Raw genomic sequence first — 17,643 nt, 5'->3', positions numbered from 1 at the left:
GCAGGTTGGAGCCTGCCGTGAAACCCAGTTATAACACCATTTTTGTTCAATGTGTGTGTATCGAGGCAACAAAGTAATGGTTTCAGATCACTGAATTTCACTCACAAAATCTGCATGATGTATTTAATGGTAAAATAGAAGTTTGCCGGGGACTTCCTGATCCCTTCATCTTCTTCTTCCTCTCTTTTGATTTAATGAAGCAAACCACACAGTTAAAATCTACACGTTTGGATCGGACATGCATTCTTTAAAAGAAAAGGTGGCAGGCGTATTTTTTTGCAAACCTTCTTAGGCACAAAATGAACAAAGTACAAATGATTTATTTAATCTTTGAAAGAACCAAGCAATATAGATGTATATAACTTAAAATTATTTGCAGAAGTTACATTGTTAATAATATTTCTAAAATCACCTATTCAACATTATAAAAGTTGTATTTTCTCAGCACAGGAGAAAATATTTTACTAAATACATTTTTGGTACAGATCAACTTTTAATGCCTTAGAAGATAGGCTTATCATTAATTTACTGATGGTTTGCTTTAGACCGAAATCTGGTTTATAGTACATAAAACAAATACAGTAAAGCAAACAAATACAAAAATCTCCTTTATTAAAAATTGCTCTAGGCAGATTTCTAGTACACTTAGTTCGTTCACAGCTGAACATTTCTAATGCCTAAATTACTTGCATGTTATATAATTATGTGGTATAAAATTGCATATACAAAGTGGTGTATGAAATGGGTCTTTAAAAAGTTTTACTCCTAAAAATACTGGCTCACATGCCTCCCCTAAACCAGCCGTGTTTAAAGAGAAACACTTCTCCACACTGGAAATGAGTTTCAGTCCTCTCCTCTCAGGCCCCCGTCCGTGAGTGTGGTGTCCAGGCACAAAGTGATGAATACTTTTAAGTGAGATAAGTGTAAAAGGTTTGGCATTCAAATAAGCATTATAAAAAGAGGAAATTCTCACCAGGTATATTTCTGCAGCGTGGCCTAATGTCACGGAAGTCAGGAAACCACAGAGACTGGACAAAAGCATGCACACAGCACAGGCTGCAGGTGGCTTTAGTTCCAGACTTTGCGCCTTCAGCCTTTCTAGATTATTCCGTGACAGCAATGCGACACTGGCTCTCTGTGAGTGCACACGCGAAGAGAAAGGGAGAGGGAGAGGGAATGAATAGGGACATTCAAAAAAGAAAAAAATAAGAGAGTGATTCGGTAACAGGAGGGGAATTGACAAGTCACACCTTTCAGCCTTCGCCTTTTTTTTTCTTTTGTTCGGCCTACAAAGAGGAACCATCCGGAAGAAAGAAAGATTATGACTATCTATAAACTAACTGTTTGACAGGGACAGAAGTGCTGATAGCGAGGGGGTTGTGTCTGTAGTTCTTGGCTGTTCACATCAGCCAGGGATGAAGGAAAACAGAAACTCTTGATCTGTTTGTCTAAAGAGGTAGTGGTGTGACCACAGGCAGCAAGAGTTCAGCCCAAGTTCAGGGCAGATGTTGCCAGGAGTTGACGCTGCAGGAAAGTAAAATTGCTTCCGGTTTCACCTTCTCCTCCCAGCTCCTCTTCCAGGATCTCCAGGGTCAAGCGACACTGTGGCCTAAGGTGACGATGTCCGTGGGGAAACAGGCTTTGAGCAGGATGCCCCTCTCCCGGTTACAGTCCAGCTCCTGGATAAATCCGTACCAGTAGATGACTAAGCCCGGCCCAAATCTGCAAAAAACACCAGAAAATAACATATAATCCTATAGATACAGCTCCAGGAAAAAAGTCACCTTGGAGGCATTGATAAGATGATTAAGTGACTAGATTGCACAAAGCTTTTGTTGGGTTGCTACCATTCTGCCTGAAAATAGTTGTTTGACCTTACAGCAAAGAGCTCCCTTAACACATGCCCCCACCACAGGCAGACCTGTTACCTTTCTTTCCAGGAACCTGAGGGGTTTTCAATATTGGAACTCCCCAGCCCATCTTTCAGTGAGGTGCTAGGGGCAGGAACTGATGTCACCACCTCGCTCTCTGATTTTCAACCCCATATACTGCGGCACACTGGTGTGCCATGAGAGGATCTTGGGTGTGCTGCCAAAAGTTTTCAAGATTATTAGTTAAATGATTTCTGAACGAAGTTCAAAGCACCATGGGTATATTCTGTTTTTTTTTTTTTTACTTTTTTTTTCTTTTTGATCACCATAATTTAAGTGCACTGAGAAAGTTTAGGCGCGAGTGTGCTGTGAGATAAACCAGGTTGAAAAGCACTGACCGAGCTGATGGAAGACACAATCAAAGGAGAAGCAGTGGCGAGCTGGGGAACACCTGAGGTATGATGTTACAAGTTAGATTTGCCCACTTTCAACACAGGAAGGGAAAAGAATGTCTGAACACCCATTTAAGGAAATGCTTAAGGTCCTCTTCTGGCTATAACGTCCTACTCCTGCAGCCACAGGAGCCTCCTGTCCTCCGCGTGACACACCAGGATCCCTCTGAGACCTTCCTCCCGGCCTTTCACTCTCTGCGTTACACCCTAAGTGCCGGCATGGCGAGAAGTCTGGGTGCTGGTGTTTATGGGAGTGCAAACTGAGGTCACATAGGGTTGTGACGAAGTATAGACAGATGCAGGCCTGAAACCTCAGTATTTCTAGGTTGTGCCTCCGAGTTACCTCCGACTTTGTGACTTTGTTAGCAGTGACTGGTCCCCACCAGGCAGACTCAGGAAGCAGCACTACAGAATGCTTCACCCATCAGGAAGCGGAGACCTTCAGGCTGGGTTCATAAAGATGTAATCACTATTAATCACTGTACATGGAGAGATGTTTTGCACATCAGTTCCACGTTTTTCCTACCGAGAGCACTTAATTAAAGGGCAGTGCTAGTTTTGGTGTAGTGTTGCAGGAATTTTACAGTGAAATCATAAATTATGAATGCCGGGTTAGTAAAAGGATGTCTAAAAACAGAACTGCTTTCTGTATTCTAACATTACAGCACGCTGAGCCATGCTAGGCCAGAAAGCTTTTTCCTTCTATGATTTATTATATGCTGGAGTGTACTTGCCAAAACTAACAGTACAGGATGGGCCGCGAGATACTGTATGCACAGGAACAAGTTCAGTTGGATGTCACGGGCTGGTTTATTTGGGGATTCACATCAGGAGGGTAGCCACGTTGTAGGCAGGATTAATTAAAACTCTGTGAGTCCCCTCCGTGCAGGGGCAGAACCATGAGATGGAGACCCACCACTTGAACTTGTCTTAGAGGACACAGAGAAGCCGTGGTGCATGAGGCCCAGAGAAGTGCACCTGAACTCGGAGGCTCTCTTCTCTCTCAGCATCCCCAAGGAAGAGTTTCCTTTAAGGTGAGAAGAACCGGGCTGCCCGTGCACGGTGCATGTGGGCCTCCACACTCAGGGGCATACATACAAGTACGAATGACGTGTGAAGCTCACACCTGACTGAGAACTTGTTTCCTTTTAACCAAAGGGTCCTTCATAACTTTTAACCACAAAGAATGATCTCTAACTGGAAAATAAACCATTTGGTACTTTTATTTTACAAAGAGCTGTGTCATTAGTAGCAAATGATTTGAGAGATTTGTCACAACAGATCTGGCAAAAGCAGGAAGATGTGCGATTCTAGGGACCACGTGTGAGAAGCCTTGAACCTCCCCATCAGGGCAGCACCCCCAGGTCCCGGCCTCCACAGACATTAACACACTCCTCCAGTTTATTATACAGCTGTTCTGGAGACCAGGATGTTCTTCAGAAAGGCACTGATATTTTCACAAAGGGAGGAAAAAACTGTGATCTAACGAGTCACAGAGAAGAACAAAAGAATATATGGAGGTTGTAAAAAACAAGCCCCAGTATTTTAAAGATTTAATAAAACAAAAACACATATCACCAGTACGGAGAGCTACAGCAGCCTGCACTCTCCCTGAACAGCTAAATCATAAGGCAAAGGACACGACGCATGACAGCTCTTTACACAAATGGCGTTTCCTGGGCAGCAAAGCCTGGTCTGGGGAACTCCTCAGTGCTCAGGAAAATGGACTCGTTTCACTTGTGAGCAACAGATGAAACTCGCAACGCCAAAAGGTTTTGCAAGATTGTGAACCTGAACATTTCATCGAGCGGTTCACGACCAGGATTCTCTAAAGGTGGTCACATGAGTCTACAGATGTGATTCATTAATAAGATAACACCATCTAAGTCTCTATGTTTCCAATATAATATATGGAATTTTATTAAGTTAGGTAACACAGCTCAAAATCTGATGATAGGTGCCTAATTAATTAAAAACAAGGAAATACAACTTCCCTTTTTAAATAGAGATTGGAGAGAGGGTTTCAAATTACTTTGGGTGACGAAAATAATAAGGATTTTTAGCAGGTGACAAGTTTGGAAACTTGATGGCAGAACAACATCTGGCCTTGTTCCCAGCACCTACTTACATGCGTTTCTGAGCTTTCTCCAAGAGGTCAGGATCCAGAGATAATCAGAGGCTGCCGAGATAACGTTTCAGTAACTCACCTGTTTAGGAAGAGGCTGACCATGTTAAGCGAGCTTATATAATTAGATCCTTGGTTATCTGAACTAACAAAGGGAATTTTTCAGTTGCTAACTTGAAATGCAAGCAATTAAAAAGAGTATTACATCCTTCTGAAAAAGTATAAAATGTGACCCTAGAAAATTTTTCTGTGTACGAATGTGGGTCAATTGCACGCCTGTGGGCTGAGTCTCCCTTTTTGCTACCTGTTCTCCTTGACTGTGGCAGCACTGGACAAGAATGAGATCACTAGGAAGGCAAATAGAACCTTTGTGACCAATAAAATCAAAGAGACTCTGTTAACAGCATTTAAAGGAAAACAGAGTCCCTGGGTCTTGGGGTATATGCAAAGCAGAGGGCTGGCCTGCTACTGGGATTGCAGCCTCCCTACCAGCCCGGAGACACACAGTAACGGGATGTACACGGACATCTGAACTGATCGTGTAAACACTTTTCAAGGCTGACTATAATTTTATGGTTACTATCCTCATGGTCAAGTAATAAGATCAAAGAGCCCCAACAGATTTTAAAGACTCCTGGGGAAGCAGAGACTAGAATGTGAGTGACTACGGAATAAGTAATTTTGCTTGCAAATAAAATGCCACCAAAATAGCAAAAACAACGAATACCTCCTGAAAAAAATGGGAGGTGAAAGTCAAGAGCCGAGATGGAGTTAGAAGGCAAGACAGATGAAGTTCTTCATAAATGCCGACAGCCCTGCAAATATGTACGAAAGGTGTTTCTCTGGTTTGCTTCCACTTTGGGGTATTCAGAGAAATTAAATAGGAGACTGTGGAACTAAATAAAGTGGGGTACGCTTTTGTGCAAACCTGTCTCCTCAGGATTATCCCTCTGTTTCACCATTTGTCTGTTTGTTAAATTGTGTCTTTTGAGGGGAAAGACTATTTTCTTTATAGTCATGTCCTCCACATCTACCACAGTGTCTGGGACACGACAGTCACCCCCAAGGACAGGATGGAGAACACAGGTTAGTAATGATGGGATCAGACAGCTGCGTACTGGTTATTGACTTGGTGTCGGGGCAGAGATAGAGCACAGGCAGGACTCGGCATGGCCACTGCATGCCGTTTTTATTAATGACCAGGATGAGCACACTAATGGCATACTTACAGGTCACAGGGATAATCATATTAATGGTTCCGGCAATGTTAATTATTAACACTTTCATAGCCACTGTTCTAAGTACTTTACATATATCAAACCATTTAATTCTAATGCCAACTCCACAAGGTAGTTCTCTGTTCTACAAATAAAGAAATCAAGGCACAGAGCAATTAAGTTGTAAAGTGTCACAGCAGAAAAAGTGGAAGAACCAGTTCTGGAACCTTAAGGCAGTGGGTGGTTGTCCTCATTCTGATGCAGAGATCAGTTTACTAAACAGCCATATAGCATCAGACTTTTGCCAAAGAGAGGAAGCTCCCTTTGCATGGTTCAGACCACAGGTAGGGTATTTTGGAGGTATTCTAGGGTCATATTTTAAGGGGAGAGTCTCTAGGCTGGGACTGCCCTGATGGAGAACCCAAGGATACTGGAGATATTAGAATAACAGAGTATGTCTCACCTAGAACAGTGAAAGTGGCAACACACTGATTGTCTTCTTGAGTGCTCTTGGGGAGGAAGGATTTGATTCATGCTGTAGCTCTCAAGTGTAGACTTAGGACAATGTTCAAAAGTAACCAAAAATTGGATTTGGTTCAACACAAATTTTTTACTATACTTGAAACCTTTGAAAACATGGACTAAGCTACCTTGCAACACACTGACATTTCTGGATCTATTAAATGAAGGCTGGGCATTTAAGAATATTTAGAAATTGAGCCAATTCATACAAAATGGGACTTTTTACATACAATCCTGCATATTCACCTTCTTTTGCGAAAGTAAGCCTTCTGGCATTCAGCAGCTGAAGATAACAACTGCCCCCTTCAGACATAACCCAGGCGTACAGTTGGCCACAGTCTCCGCCATTCCCCGTTACTCCCCGGTGCTGAGGCTCAGTGCCAGCATCATCTATCATTGTGTTTGCACTGTGATTTTCTTATTGCAGAGCCCTATTTCTCCATACTCGTGTCTCTATCAAATGTTGGAAAGCAACACATAAGCTTAGAAGCTGTCATATTCCAAGAAAGAAATTGAAGAGGACACATTTCTTTCCTTATGTCCCGCCTACTTTACTCATTTACAAGTGTCCACCCAGACCCTGTGTGCATTTGTGTTTTTGGCCCTTTCCCTGAGATATAACTCAGAGGTTCCCAACCTTGAACCAGAGACCCTTCAGGAGTTGTGAAGCAACTGTAAGAGGTTGCTATGCACACCAAGCACTGTCTCCAGACGTAACAAATATAAATCTTGTCTTCTTTAAAAAATGAAGGTAATAAACAGGACTCACAATCACTTTCAGTGGTTATGTATTTCCTAAATGAATGGAATAAAATAGCATAGCTGTTATCATATGGGGGCGGGTTAGCAAAAAATGCTGTTGTTTATTTTGAAGATGTTCAACTGGACGAGGTGGGGGGATGCTGTCCTACTTGGTTGCACTTCTTTTTATAGAGGAATGTGTCATGGACAGGTGAACAGCACACACAAAGGAGAGTCTATGATATGGCAACATCAAGACATGTTGAAGATGTGCAAAAATACTCAGCAAATTGGTAAATGATCTGTCCTGGCACATATGGTTTATCTTCACATAAAAAGTGAGCTGGAAGGAAAGACACATATGTACCAGGTCCCATATAGAACTTGCTCTCCTGGGAGGAGTCTCCTGGTGTTAGCTACTGGGAGAAACATGCATCAGAGAAGTGTCAAACTTAATTCAGTAATAGCGGCAATGAAAGAAGAACCAGAGTGGGGTGGTGCTGGTGTTCTTTCTGAGTTGTAGTGAAGAGATGCAGAGAGAGATTACAGTAAGTAGACGATTTCTAAGGTGACCTCCAGGATCCCTGCCTCTTTTCCTGTGTTATCCCCTTGAGAGTGGGCTGGACCCAGTGCTTTGCTTGTAATAAAAGTATATGGCTAAAGTGATAGGATGTCACTTCTGTGATTAGGTTTTGAAAAAAAAAAAGTGACTTCCTTCTTGCTGTTGGACTCGTGTCACCTTCTCTGCCTCATGTGTTTTGCTGAAGCAAACGGCCATATGGCTGAGATCATGGGATAAGGAGCTGAAGCCAACTGTGGTCAACAGTCAGTAAGGAACTGCAGTCCTGAGTTATAGTCCATGAAGAAGTGAATCCTGCTAATACCCACCAAGAGAGCTCGGAAATGGAGCCTTCCTCGGTCAAACCTTCAGATGAGGCCACAGACCTTGGGCCAGTGCAGACTGGGAGAGGCTGTGAAGTGGAAGACCCAGCTTTGCTGTGCCCATAGTCCTGACCCACAGAAACCATGAGACAAGTGTTTAGTAACAGACTTTGTCTATCTGAACAGGTGGTAAAGACAGCCCAGGAAAAACAAATCCTGGTTACATTTTGTTCAGTTTTAAAAAGGCAGGGAAAGCTATAATAAATTTTTAAAAGATTGTCACCAAGAATGGTTTAAATAAATGGTACTTCAGTGAGTAAACTCATAGTTTTCCAGAAAAATCTAGCTATCCTCAGATAAGCCCTAAGGACTCCAGATTGCAAATGTCTGACAAAATATGATACAAGTTAAAATTATAGCTTTCAGTTTGAGGTTTTCTATTATGCTCTGAGGAATTCAGTGGTACAAACAGAAAATTAGGACTCCCATATTCAGGAAGAGCTTTTTCCTTTTTTTTTATTATTATTATTTTTTTTAAACAAATTTTTAAACTATTAAACAAAATACTCCCTTTTCCTTGCCAGGTCTCTGCTCCACCCTTTGGTGTAGGAATCACTTGGATGGTATTTTTACTTACGGAGGATGGAGAGAATTATTACCTTTCTATTGTTAGACTTTTCCCTGAGGAATCTTCTTCATAGAGTGTTGAAAAGAAGGGTAGATGCAGGAATTTAGAGATTTCTCATCATACTATTTCTCATCAGCCCCCAATAACCCCCTGCTGATTTCCTGAAGCCAGTTCAGCTTCTAGGCCTCCACAGACATCAGGGGGCCCTTGACCAACATTATGTCTTTAACTATAGTATCTAAATACGTGGACAATAATGCAATGATTTCAATAACCAAGAACAAAGAGGTAACTAACATTGAGTGAGCACTTACTAAGTGACAGGCAGTATTTCAAGCACGTCCTCATTTGTAGACTAACTTGAGCCTCCTCACTGCCATCCTTTGGCGGGCCACCATGGTGAAGACACTAGGGCAAGCAGCCTGGTTCCTTGGCTCACGCACTCAACTACTACACTTTGTTGGCTCTCATTACACCTTATCATTTACAGAGCAATTTATAACAGTCATTTAACTTTGAAAAATATTCACAACACCTGGAAGAGAGAGAGAAAAGCAGGTGCCCCAAAGCAAGGTAACTGATCAGAAGCCCAACACAGGAGTTGAGATCAACCTGTCTCTATGGGGAATCATTCTTGTAGGTATGAAGCTAATCATTTGCACACTGAAAAGTTTATCTGGCTACTCATTTGGATGTAAATGCTCCCACATTTATGAAATATATGGAAAAGCAACCTATAATGTAGGCAAAAGAAATTAAAATGCTTAAATTTGAGGGAACAAAGTTAAAGCCCTTGACAATCAGGTGGAAGTTAGGGGGGAGAATTACAGAATCACTACACGAAGTTCAGAGAAAGAAATGTTTCAGCCTTTGAAGGGGTTCAGAAGTTATGAGTCAGAATCTAAACATGAGGGAAGAGGAGTAAATCCAGAACACTGCCATGGCCTTGTTATATAAATGGAAATAAACAGCTGGAGTAAGATACAAGCAAAAGTGAGGGAAGCGATGGGCCTAAGCGAGAAAAGGAGGTTCAGACTTGCTGAACGGGGTTGATGCAGTGAACCCCAAAGGTGCTATTTTGCTCCTTAAGAACCTCTCGTATACAGATGTGTCCAAGTACGTGAACCATAACTTGGCTTGTCTGTGTTTTCAGTTCTGTGAGAAAACCACAACATATATTTTTAAAAATTAGGATGCTGTTCTATCTCTTCTGGTAATAAGAAACCGAAGGGTGGTGGGATTCGTATACTATTACACAATTTGCCTCTGCACAGCATAAGGGAGCTCATGAAACTTGTTCGTTAATAATACATTTCTTTCCAATGAGCTGAATTACCATGATTACATTAAAAACAAAAAAAATATTCTCAGTGCCCTCCTGTCCTACGATCTAAATCTGAATGAAGTCAAGAAACAGACATTTTCCGCTGAAGGATGATGAGTGGACCATGGAACAATTTGATTATTTTAGTCAAGTGTCTTTTCCATTAGGATCTTCACCAAACGATAAAAACAAATCTAGTTCTATTAAAATCTTTGTTCCCAGTCTAAATCTTTTACTTCAATTCATAGGCAAACAGAAATCTTCTCTATAAGAAAAATGGCAGAGAATCACATATACATATACATAAAATTAATTTTTTTTTCCCCTTTCTCCTTTTGGACTGCTGTGTGGGGTCTGAGCTATCTTCTGAGGTTGGGCACAGACATGTGGCTGTTGGAAGTTGATGGTTTCACCATCAAAAAGGCTTGCATGTGGTTTTTATGAAGAGTGCATTTTCAAACACATAGTTCAGGACGAAGGAGAATATAAAACATCTTGTAATTGTTTTAAAATAAACTCTTACACTGTTTATTTAGTTTTAATCTGCGTGTTGTAGATTGGTTATGCACTTGTTAATCACTGTTGTATGTATCTCCAGACAGCGTTGTAAATAACTTTTCGGTCCAAGTGAAATACGCTTGCACATGTTTATATACAAAGTATGTGTGTATTTAGGCCTGTGTGTAAATATGTGTATAATAATAATAAAAGATTAGTGATCATGTAATGTAACATCATAAGGTTCTGGCACGATGGTCAATTTAATACACAATGCAAATATTCTTTTTTTTTATAGAAATGAAATAAAAATATGATAACTTGGTTGCTTCGCTTACGTTTTTTGCTTACAAGGTCTGTGTTTGCAAACTAAAATGACTAGAGAAAGAGAATTCTCGTTTTGCAAGTATTCTTGCTCAATGTGTGAACCTTGATTATTAAAAATGCAACCCTGTGTCTTTGACACGACTTACTTTCTATGATTTTGCAAGTAAAAATGTATTATAAATCCTAACTCACGTCAGGCCTTTATGCCACATAAAAAATAAACAGAAAATACATCATGTTGAAGAAAATCTAAAATGTATATACAATAAATACACAACCATAACATCTTGACATTCTCCTTTGTGTTGACATGCCTTGATATTTTCACGTCCGTGTTAAATTACCCGAAAAAGTGCTTAATTTCTATTTCACTTTGTTGTCTTGGATATTCTTAGATGCTATACTTATAGTCCTTTTAGCCTTCTGTGAAACTCTCCTCAGAGGAGAAAAAATAAAAAACAAAGGCAGAAGCTATTTTGTCTTTAATCTATTGTCTTTATGTTTTCTTGGAGAAATGTTTACCCCTGTCGTAGGTCAGCCCCTCTGCATCTACCTGTTAAGAATCTACACGTACATGAGCTTACGCATTGATCCTGGGAGCGCAGGGCACAGATCACACAGAGAGGGTCCTCCACATAGGTCACGCACGACTTAAATTTTAATAACACAGTTATTCACATTTTAAGAGTAAAATATACCAATTGATGAACAAAATGGCCAAGAGTTCATAATAAAAGAATAATCAGAGCAATGACATATAATATTCTAAAAGGTTTCCTAGAAAAGGCAAGTTTTCAACTATGTTCTATTTACTCACATACGGGCTCTTTTAATTTTCTCCATGAAAAAGTAGCCATGTCCACTTTTTGAGGGGAGAATCAAGGGTGGGAAATGGGGTCTAAAGACATAGAGGGATGGGGATGTTGGAGTCAAAAGCACGTTCTCAGGGTGGAACTGGAGATGATTTCATTATGAAACTGGAGGTTGAGCTTAAGGATGGCCTTGATTTCTGTGTCAAAAAAGGATACATGAACAGTACACTCCTCAAAAGGGAAGAGAGAAATACCAAATGCAGTGAAGGAAACAGAAACTCCAAAAGTAACAAAGCACCCAAGGTCCTGTTTACTTTGAAAACATTTAAGGCTAGGAGAGAGAGAATACTTCCTACGGACCTTGAGTGCAAATCATGTCTCTCTACCTAGAATTTATACCCCAGCCTTCTTCCAAAAGTTGGGGGCGGGGGGAGTTTATAAAATCGGTTGTGTGAATTATTACATGTTTTCTCAGTTATTTCCCCAGGGAAACATGCCAAAGGCAAACCCATCATTTCAGCTGATTTAGTGTTTGATGCCCGAGAATTTATAATTGATATGACAACCAGAATGGCTAGTGATCATCGAGTTGGCAAAGCCCGCTGACAATGCTGCTGTCTGTTTTGGTGTTTACCTGGTAGTGCACGTTCAGACTCACTGTGATACGTTTTGAGGCTATCTCTGAACTTTTCACTTCCAACTTTCTCAATATTAGAAATGCATTATAAGATAGAGGAGACTTTATTATATAAATATTGTTTACCCCCGTATTATTCACACACTCTTACTTTGAGGTATGGAGGGAGTGGGGTTTCTTTTCTCCCTGGCTCAGGTGTCTAAAGATCACAGGGTAACCCAAAGTTCATGCAGATATTTATCTCAAGGCACAAGGAGATTTATGTGTTCTGGAGATATAAAAGTCTGCTTCAAATAAAAAAAAAATAGGAATTTTCATCTTTGGCAAAGTCAAATAACTAAAGGATGCAGGCTGATACATGTTTGCCTTATAAATCTATCAGTGCCCAAATGTGACACAATGCTTCAGGTATGACAGATCCTGACTTGCTCTAAATGCGTAGTTAAAATTTTCTCTTCTTCACCATAAATATTTCATGATAAGGAAAGTATCTTTGGCCAGCCAGTCCTCTCCAACCTCAAACCAAAATCTGCCGTTTTTACAGGTTCATGAAGACAAATGCTGGGAAGGGACAAAATTCATTCAAAGTTAGGAATGTCTAGGTCTTTAGGAGAAATGGTCAGGTAAGGGGAACAAAGCGGGTCTTAGAAAAAAACAAAATATAGAAAATCCAGCTTTGCAGTCAGCAAAAAAACACTTCTAGAATGTAAGCTTCATGAGGGCAGCCTGTATTTCATGCGAGAGTTAGTCTATAAATATCTGTTGAATGGATATCTGAATGCATAAATGATTACGACTGAAGAGTTCTCTGTCCCAGGACAGGCTGTGAGGGCTATCATGCATTTGGGGTTGAGAAAAACAAACAAAGAAACAAAAAACCCCACCCTTTTCCTGTTAATTCTTTACCATATATGAAAGAAAAATAATTTTTAAAAGTAAGGAATGAGCCTTAAAAAGACATCCAGGTAGTGCACTACTCAAGAGCTTGCTCCCGGATTCCTGGGATGGCTCTTAGATTGCTATTTGAAATCTACGCTGTCTAAGGTGTTATGGGGGAGCTGGTTGAAACCAAGAGAACTAGTTCCTGGAAGTAACACTACGGATTGGTCAAGGTGGTGGCAGGAAGGGTGTGTAGGAATTGGCTGCTAGGAAGATAAACTAAGCCCTGGGGAGCCCGTTGCTACACACAGGTAGATCTTGCTGCCTTTAAATACAACCTATTTAGGTAGGCTTTTGTTTACAGTAGCTTTTATCTAGAAGATAAGGTTGTAAAAACATCCATCAAAATGAAGTACTACTGTTCCTGGCCATATCTCAGCAGGTTCATCTGTTTTATTTCTTCCTCCCTTTCTAAATCCCTTAAGGTGTTTGAGATGAGGGAAGAGATAGCAAACTATTAAAGTGAACTGTATTTGTATATGACACATGGATTTGCACTCCTTGAACCACAAACACCAGCCCTACGGTGCCTACGTCATTCCCACTTTGAACACAAGCCCGTGTTCCTTAACAGCTTTATTTTCAATAACATATAAATTCTGCAAAATACCCTCCTCACCATTTGCAATGATGCTCCTTTAAGAAAATGAGAATCTTAATGGCATGTATATGTTCATGCGAAGCTTTTAATGTATTTACACCCTGCCTTTTCCCCAAAGAGCCATGTACCATGAAATAGCAGAATAGAAATAAAAACAGAAGCTGAGCAAAGGGAGAATGCAAGTATATGAACTTCAAAGTCAACTCTATAGTTATAAAACTTTAAGTCTGTAAAGACGCCACTGGATTATATTTTTAAAAGCAGAGCTTAATTAATGCTGGATCTGCAACATGAGGCTCTGAGCCAGGGAAATTTCCAAGTGAAGTGGGAAGCTCTGCTTAGGAAAGGAGAAGGTGCACTGGTCCAGCTCCAGAGAATGGTTCCCAGCAGGGCAGCGAGGTGAAGAGAAGAGGCCTGACGTGTGAGCAGACAGATGCAGGGCAGGGGAGGGGACGTCCCTGCTAGACAGGGCTGCCAGGCGGTCCCGGGCAAGATGCAGGTTGTGCTTAGAGTCTGCCTGGTGGACAATATCTGTTATCTTTCAGCTTTTGAGTCTTTCTAAAGTTCTGGGCTTTGTGAGTAATGTCTTCTATTAGGCTTGTTTCTAAATCCAACCAGAGTAAGGTATTTCAGTCAAGGTTCCTATAGTTAATCCATGAATGATTTTACTTGAGATTTATTTGCCTGGCACAGTTCTGATCACTGGGACTGTAGAAGATGTGTATCATTTGATACACATTTCTTTCAGTAAAATAATGCCACTGATAATGATACTTGTAATAATAACCATAACCATAATCTTGATAGCGTCTAGTATTTATTTCAATAAATATCAGGGGCATAAGTGTTTTTTGTTACATGGTTGAATCATATGATGCTAAAGTCAGAACTTTCAGGTTACCCACCACCAGGATAATGTACATTCATCCAAAAGGTAGATTTTTATTCCTCACCCCCATCCACACCTCCCCCTTCTTAGTTTCCAATGTCCGTTCCATCACCTTTATGACCATACATATCTCCCATTTAGCTCTCACCTATAAGAGAGAACATGCAGTGTTTGGTTTTCCATTCCTGACACACGTCACTTAGGATAGCGGTGTCTAGTTCCAATCAAGTTTCTGCAAAAGACATTATTTCATTCTTTTTTGTATCAGAGTTGTACTCCACGGCATATATGCCCACTTTTTTTTTTATCCGTTCATCTACTGATGGACACTTAGGCTGAGTAAATTTGTATCACAATTACATATCTTTGTAATTGTGAATTGTGCTGCAATAAACATTTAAGTGCAAGTGTGTTTTTTGTAAAATGACTGAATTTCCTTTGTGTAGATACTTCATGGGATTGTTGGATCAAATGGTAGGCTTACTTTTAGTTCCTTGAGGAATCGCCACACAATTTTCCTCAGACATTGTACTAATTTACATTTCTACAGTGTGTAAATGTTCCATTTTTACTGCACCCATACCAACATCAGTTGTCTTAAATTTTTTTAATAATGGCCATTCAGATAAGGCTAAGGAGGTATCATCATGGTTTTAATTTGCATTTCCCTGATGATTAGTGATGTTGAACACTTTTTCATGTTTGTTGGCCATTTGAATGTCTTCTTGTGAAAAAAATCTCTTCATGGTTTTACCCACTTTTTTTACGGGGATATTTGTTTTTTCTTTGCTGCTTTGTTTGAGATCTTTGTGGATTCTGGATATTAGCCCTTTGTTGGGTGTATGGTTTGCAAATATTTTCTCCCATTGTGTAGGCTGTTTATTCTGTTGATTATTTTCTTTGCTATACAGAGAAGTTTAGTTTAATTAAGTCCAATTTATTTATTTTTGTTATTGTCGTATGTGTTTGGGTTCTTAGTCATAAATTCTTAGTTAGGCCAGTGTCCAGAAAAGTTTTTCCTAGATTTCTTCTAGAATTTTCATGGCTTCAGGTCTTGAATGTAAGCCTTTTATCCACCTAGAGTTAACTTTTGTACATGATGAAAGACAGGGATCTGGTTTCATTCTTTTGCGTAGAGCAATAGTTTTCCCAACACCATTTATTAAATACAACATCTTTTCTTCAGTGTATGTCTTTGCCTGCTTTGTTGATAATCACTTGGTTGTAGCCATATGGCTTTGTTTCTGTGTGTCTGCCTTTAGGCCAGGTCCATGCTGTTTTGGTTACTATCGCCTGATAGTACATTTTAAGTAATGGTGATGCCTCCAGATTTGTTCTTTCTGCTGAGGAATGCTTTGGGGTCTTTTTTGGTTCCACATGAAGTTTAGGACTTTTTCTAGATCTGTGAAAAATGATATTGGTATTTAAATGGAAACTCCATTGAATATGGAAATCAACTGTGGGCATTTTTTTTTTTTTTTTTTTTTGCAGTTTTTGGCCGGGGATGGGTTTGAACCCACCACCTCTGGTATATGGGGCTGGCACCCCACTCCTTTGAGCCACAGACGCTGTCCAGCAGTTGTGGACATTTTAAGAATTGCATTGGAATTTAACTCTTCCGATCCCTGAGCCTGGGATGCTTTCCCATTTGTTTGTGTCATATCATTTCCTTCATTAGTGTTTTGCAGTTTCCCTTGCAGAGATCTCTGACCTCCTAGGTTAGGTGTATTTCTAGGTATTTTCTTTGCAGCTAATGTAAATGGTATTAAATTCTTGATTTGAGTCACAGCTGGCCTGCTATTAGATTAAGAAACTCCTCTTTCCCAACTGGATGCCTTTTCTTTCTTTCTCGTGCCTGCTTGCTCGGGCTGGGACTTCCGTGTTAACGGAAGTCATGAGAGTGGGACTCCTCGTCATAATGTGATTTAGAAATCACATAAATCTCTAGTGATACCAGTGAAATTTTCCTGAATTATTCCCTCAAACAGGCTTTTCAAGCTTTTTGCTTTTTCAAATCCAGTGATTTTCAGCTGGTGTGCCATGAGAGGACCTTAGTATGCTGCAAAATTGTTTAAAGCTCATAAATGAAATTATTTTTGAAAGAAGTTCAAAGCCTATTATATGTATTCTGTTTTCTACTCTTTTTTTGATCGATATAAAGGTGCCTTGGAATTTAACTATAGGTTCAACTGTGTCCATGAGATAAAAAAGGTTGAGAAACACTGTTCTAATCCCTCAGGGATAACTATGATTCTTATATTATTTGCTTTATATAGTTTCAGATTTCTCAGACAGATTGTTCATTCTTCTTCCTTTTTCTACATTTTTGACTGATTGGGTTAATTTGAAAGCTTTATCTCCAAGCTCTGAAACACTTTCTTCTGCATGGTCTAGTCTGTTGTTAAAACATTCTACTATATTTTGACATGCTCTAAAATCTCTTTGAATTCTAGAAATTGTGTTATATTTTTCTTATGTTATCTCTTTAGTGAATTTCTCATCTGTGTCCTGCATTATTTTTTGGTTTCTTTTTGGTTTCTTTTCTCATCAATCCCATTGACCTTACTTGTCATTCAGATTCTGAACTCCATATCTAACAGCTCAACAATTTCCTTTTGGTTGGAGTCCATTGCTAGAGAACTGCTGTGACCCTCTCAGAGGGGTGGGTAACCTGCAATTCTCAAGCCACAAGTGGCCCTCCAGATCCCCAAGCTCCTTCACTGAATCCAAACTACACAGAAAAAAAAAATCCCTTTATTGAAAGACTTTGTTCTGTAAAATTTGGATTCAGGCAAAAGGCTATATAAAAGAACCCACAAGGCCACAGGTTCCCTACCCCTGCTGTGGGTGTCAAAACAGTTTGTTTTTTCATGTCCCCAGAGACGTTATGCTGCTTCCTATCATCTGAAACCTCTTCTCTCATCTCAAGACAGATAACTTTGGGGGACACTTGTGCTCCTCTCCTGGGAACTCTGTTGAAGAGAGGGAGTGGTCCCGAGACAGTATGCTTGACTCCTTCTCTGGAAGACTGACCAGGCAGGAGAGGGGCAGGCACTCTGTGAGCCCTCAGTATAGCTGCTTTCCTCTGTCTCACCACTACCCAGATCTGTCATCTGTACCCAGGGGTCAGCATGTGGAGGCAAGCACGTGCCCCCCTAGACCCATGGGTGGTGGCATT

At 40.3% G+C, this 17,643-nt stretch overlaps 1 protein-coding gene across 2 annotated transcripts in view; it reads right to left on the bottom strand.

The window, feature by feature from the left end:
- Window positions 1–436: 436 nt before the first annotated feature.
- Window positions 437–17,643, bottom strand: part of CUNH15orf41 (chromosome unknown C15orf41 homolog) — a 206,385-nt gene continuing 189,178 nt past the window's right edge. For both annotated transcript variants that reach the window (XM_003791690.3, XM_023514287.1), the window contains exon 11: window positions 437–1,722. In XM_003791690.3, the coding sequence (XP_003791738.1) occupies window positions 1,593–1,722 (130 nt within the window). In that variant the 3' untranslated portion in view covers window positions 437–1,592. The remainder of the gene's footprint in view (window positions 1,723–17,643) is intronic.

This window comes from Otolemur garnettii, unplaced genomic scaffold, assembly GCF_000181295.1.
Source record: "Otolemur garnettii isolate 467f Iridium unplaced genomic scaffold, OtoGar3 scaffold00050, whole genome shotgun sequence".
In the NCBI taxonomy this organism is placed as follows: domain Eukaryota; kingdom Metazoa; phylum Chordata; class Mammalia; order Primates; family Galagidae; genus Otolemur; species Otolemur garnettii.
The sequence above is the reverse complement of the archived record's forward strand: the minus strand, read 5'-3'. Positions and strand labels throughout refer to the sequence as shown.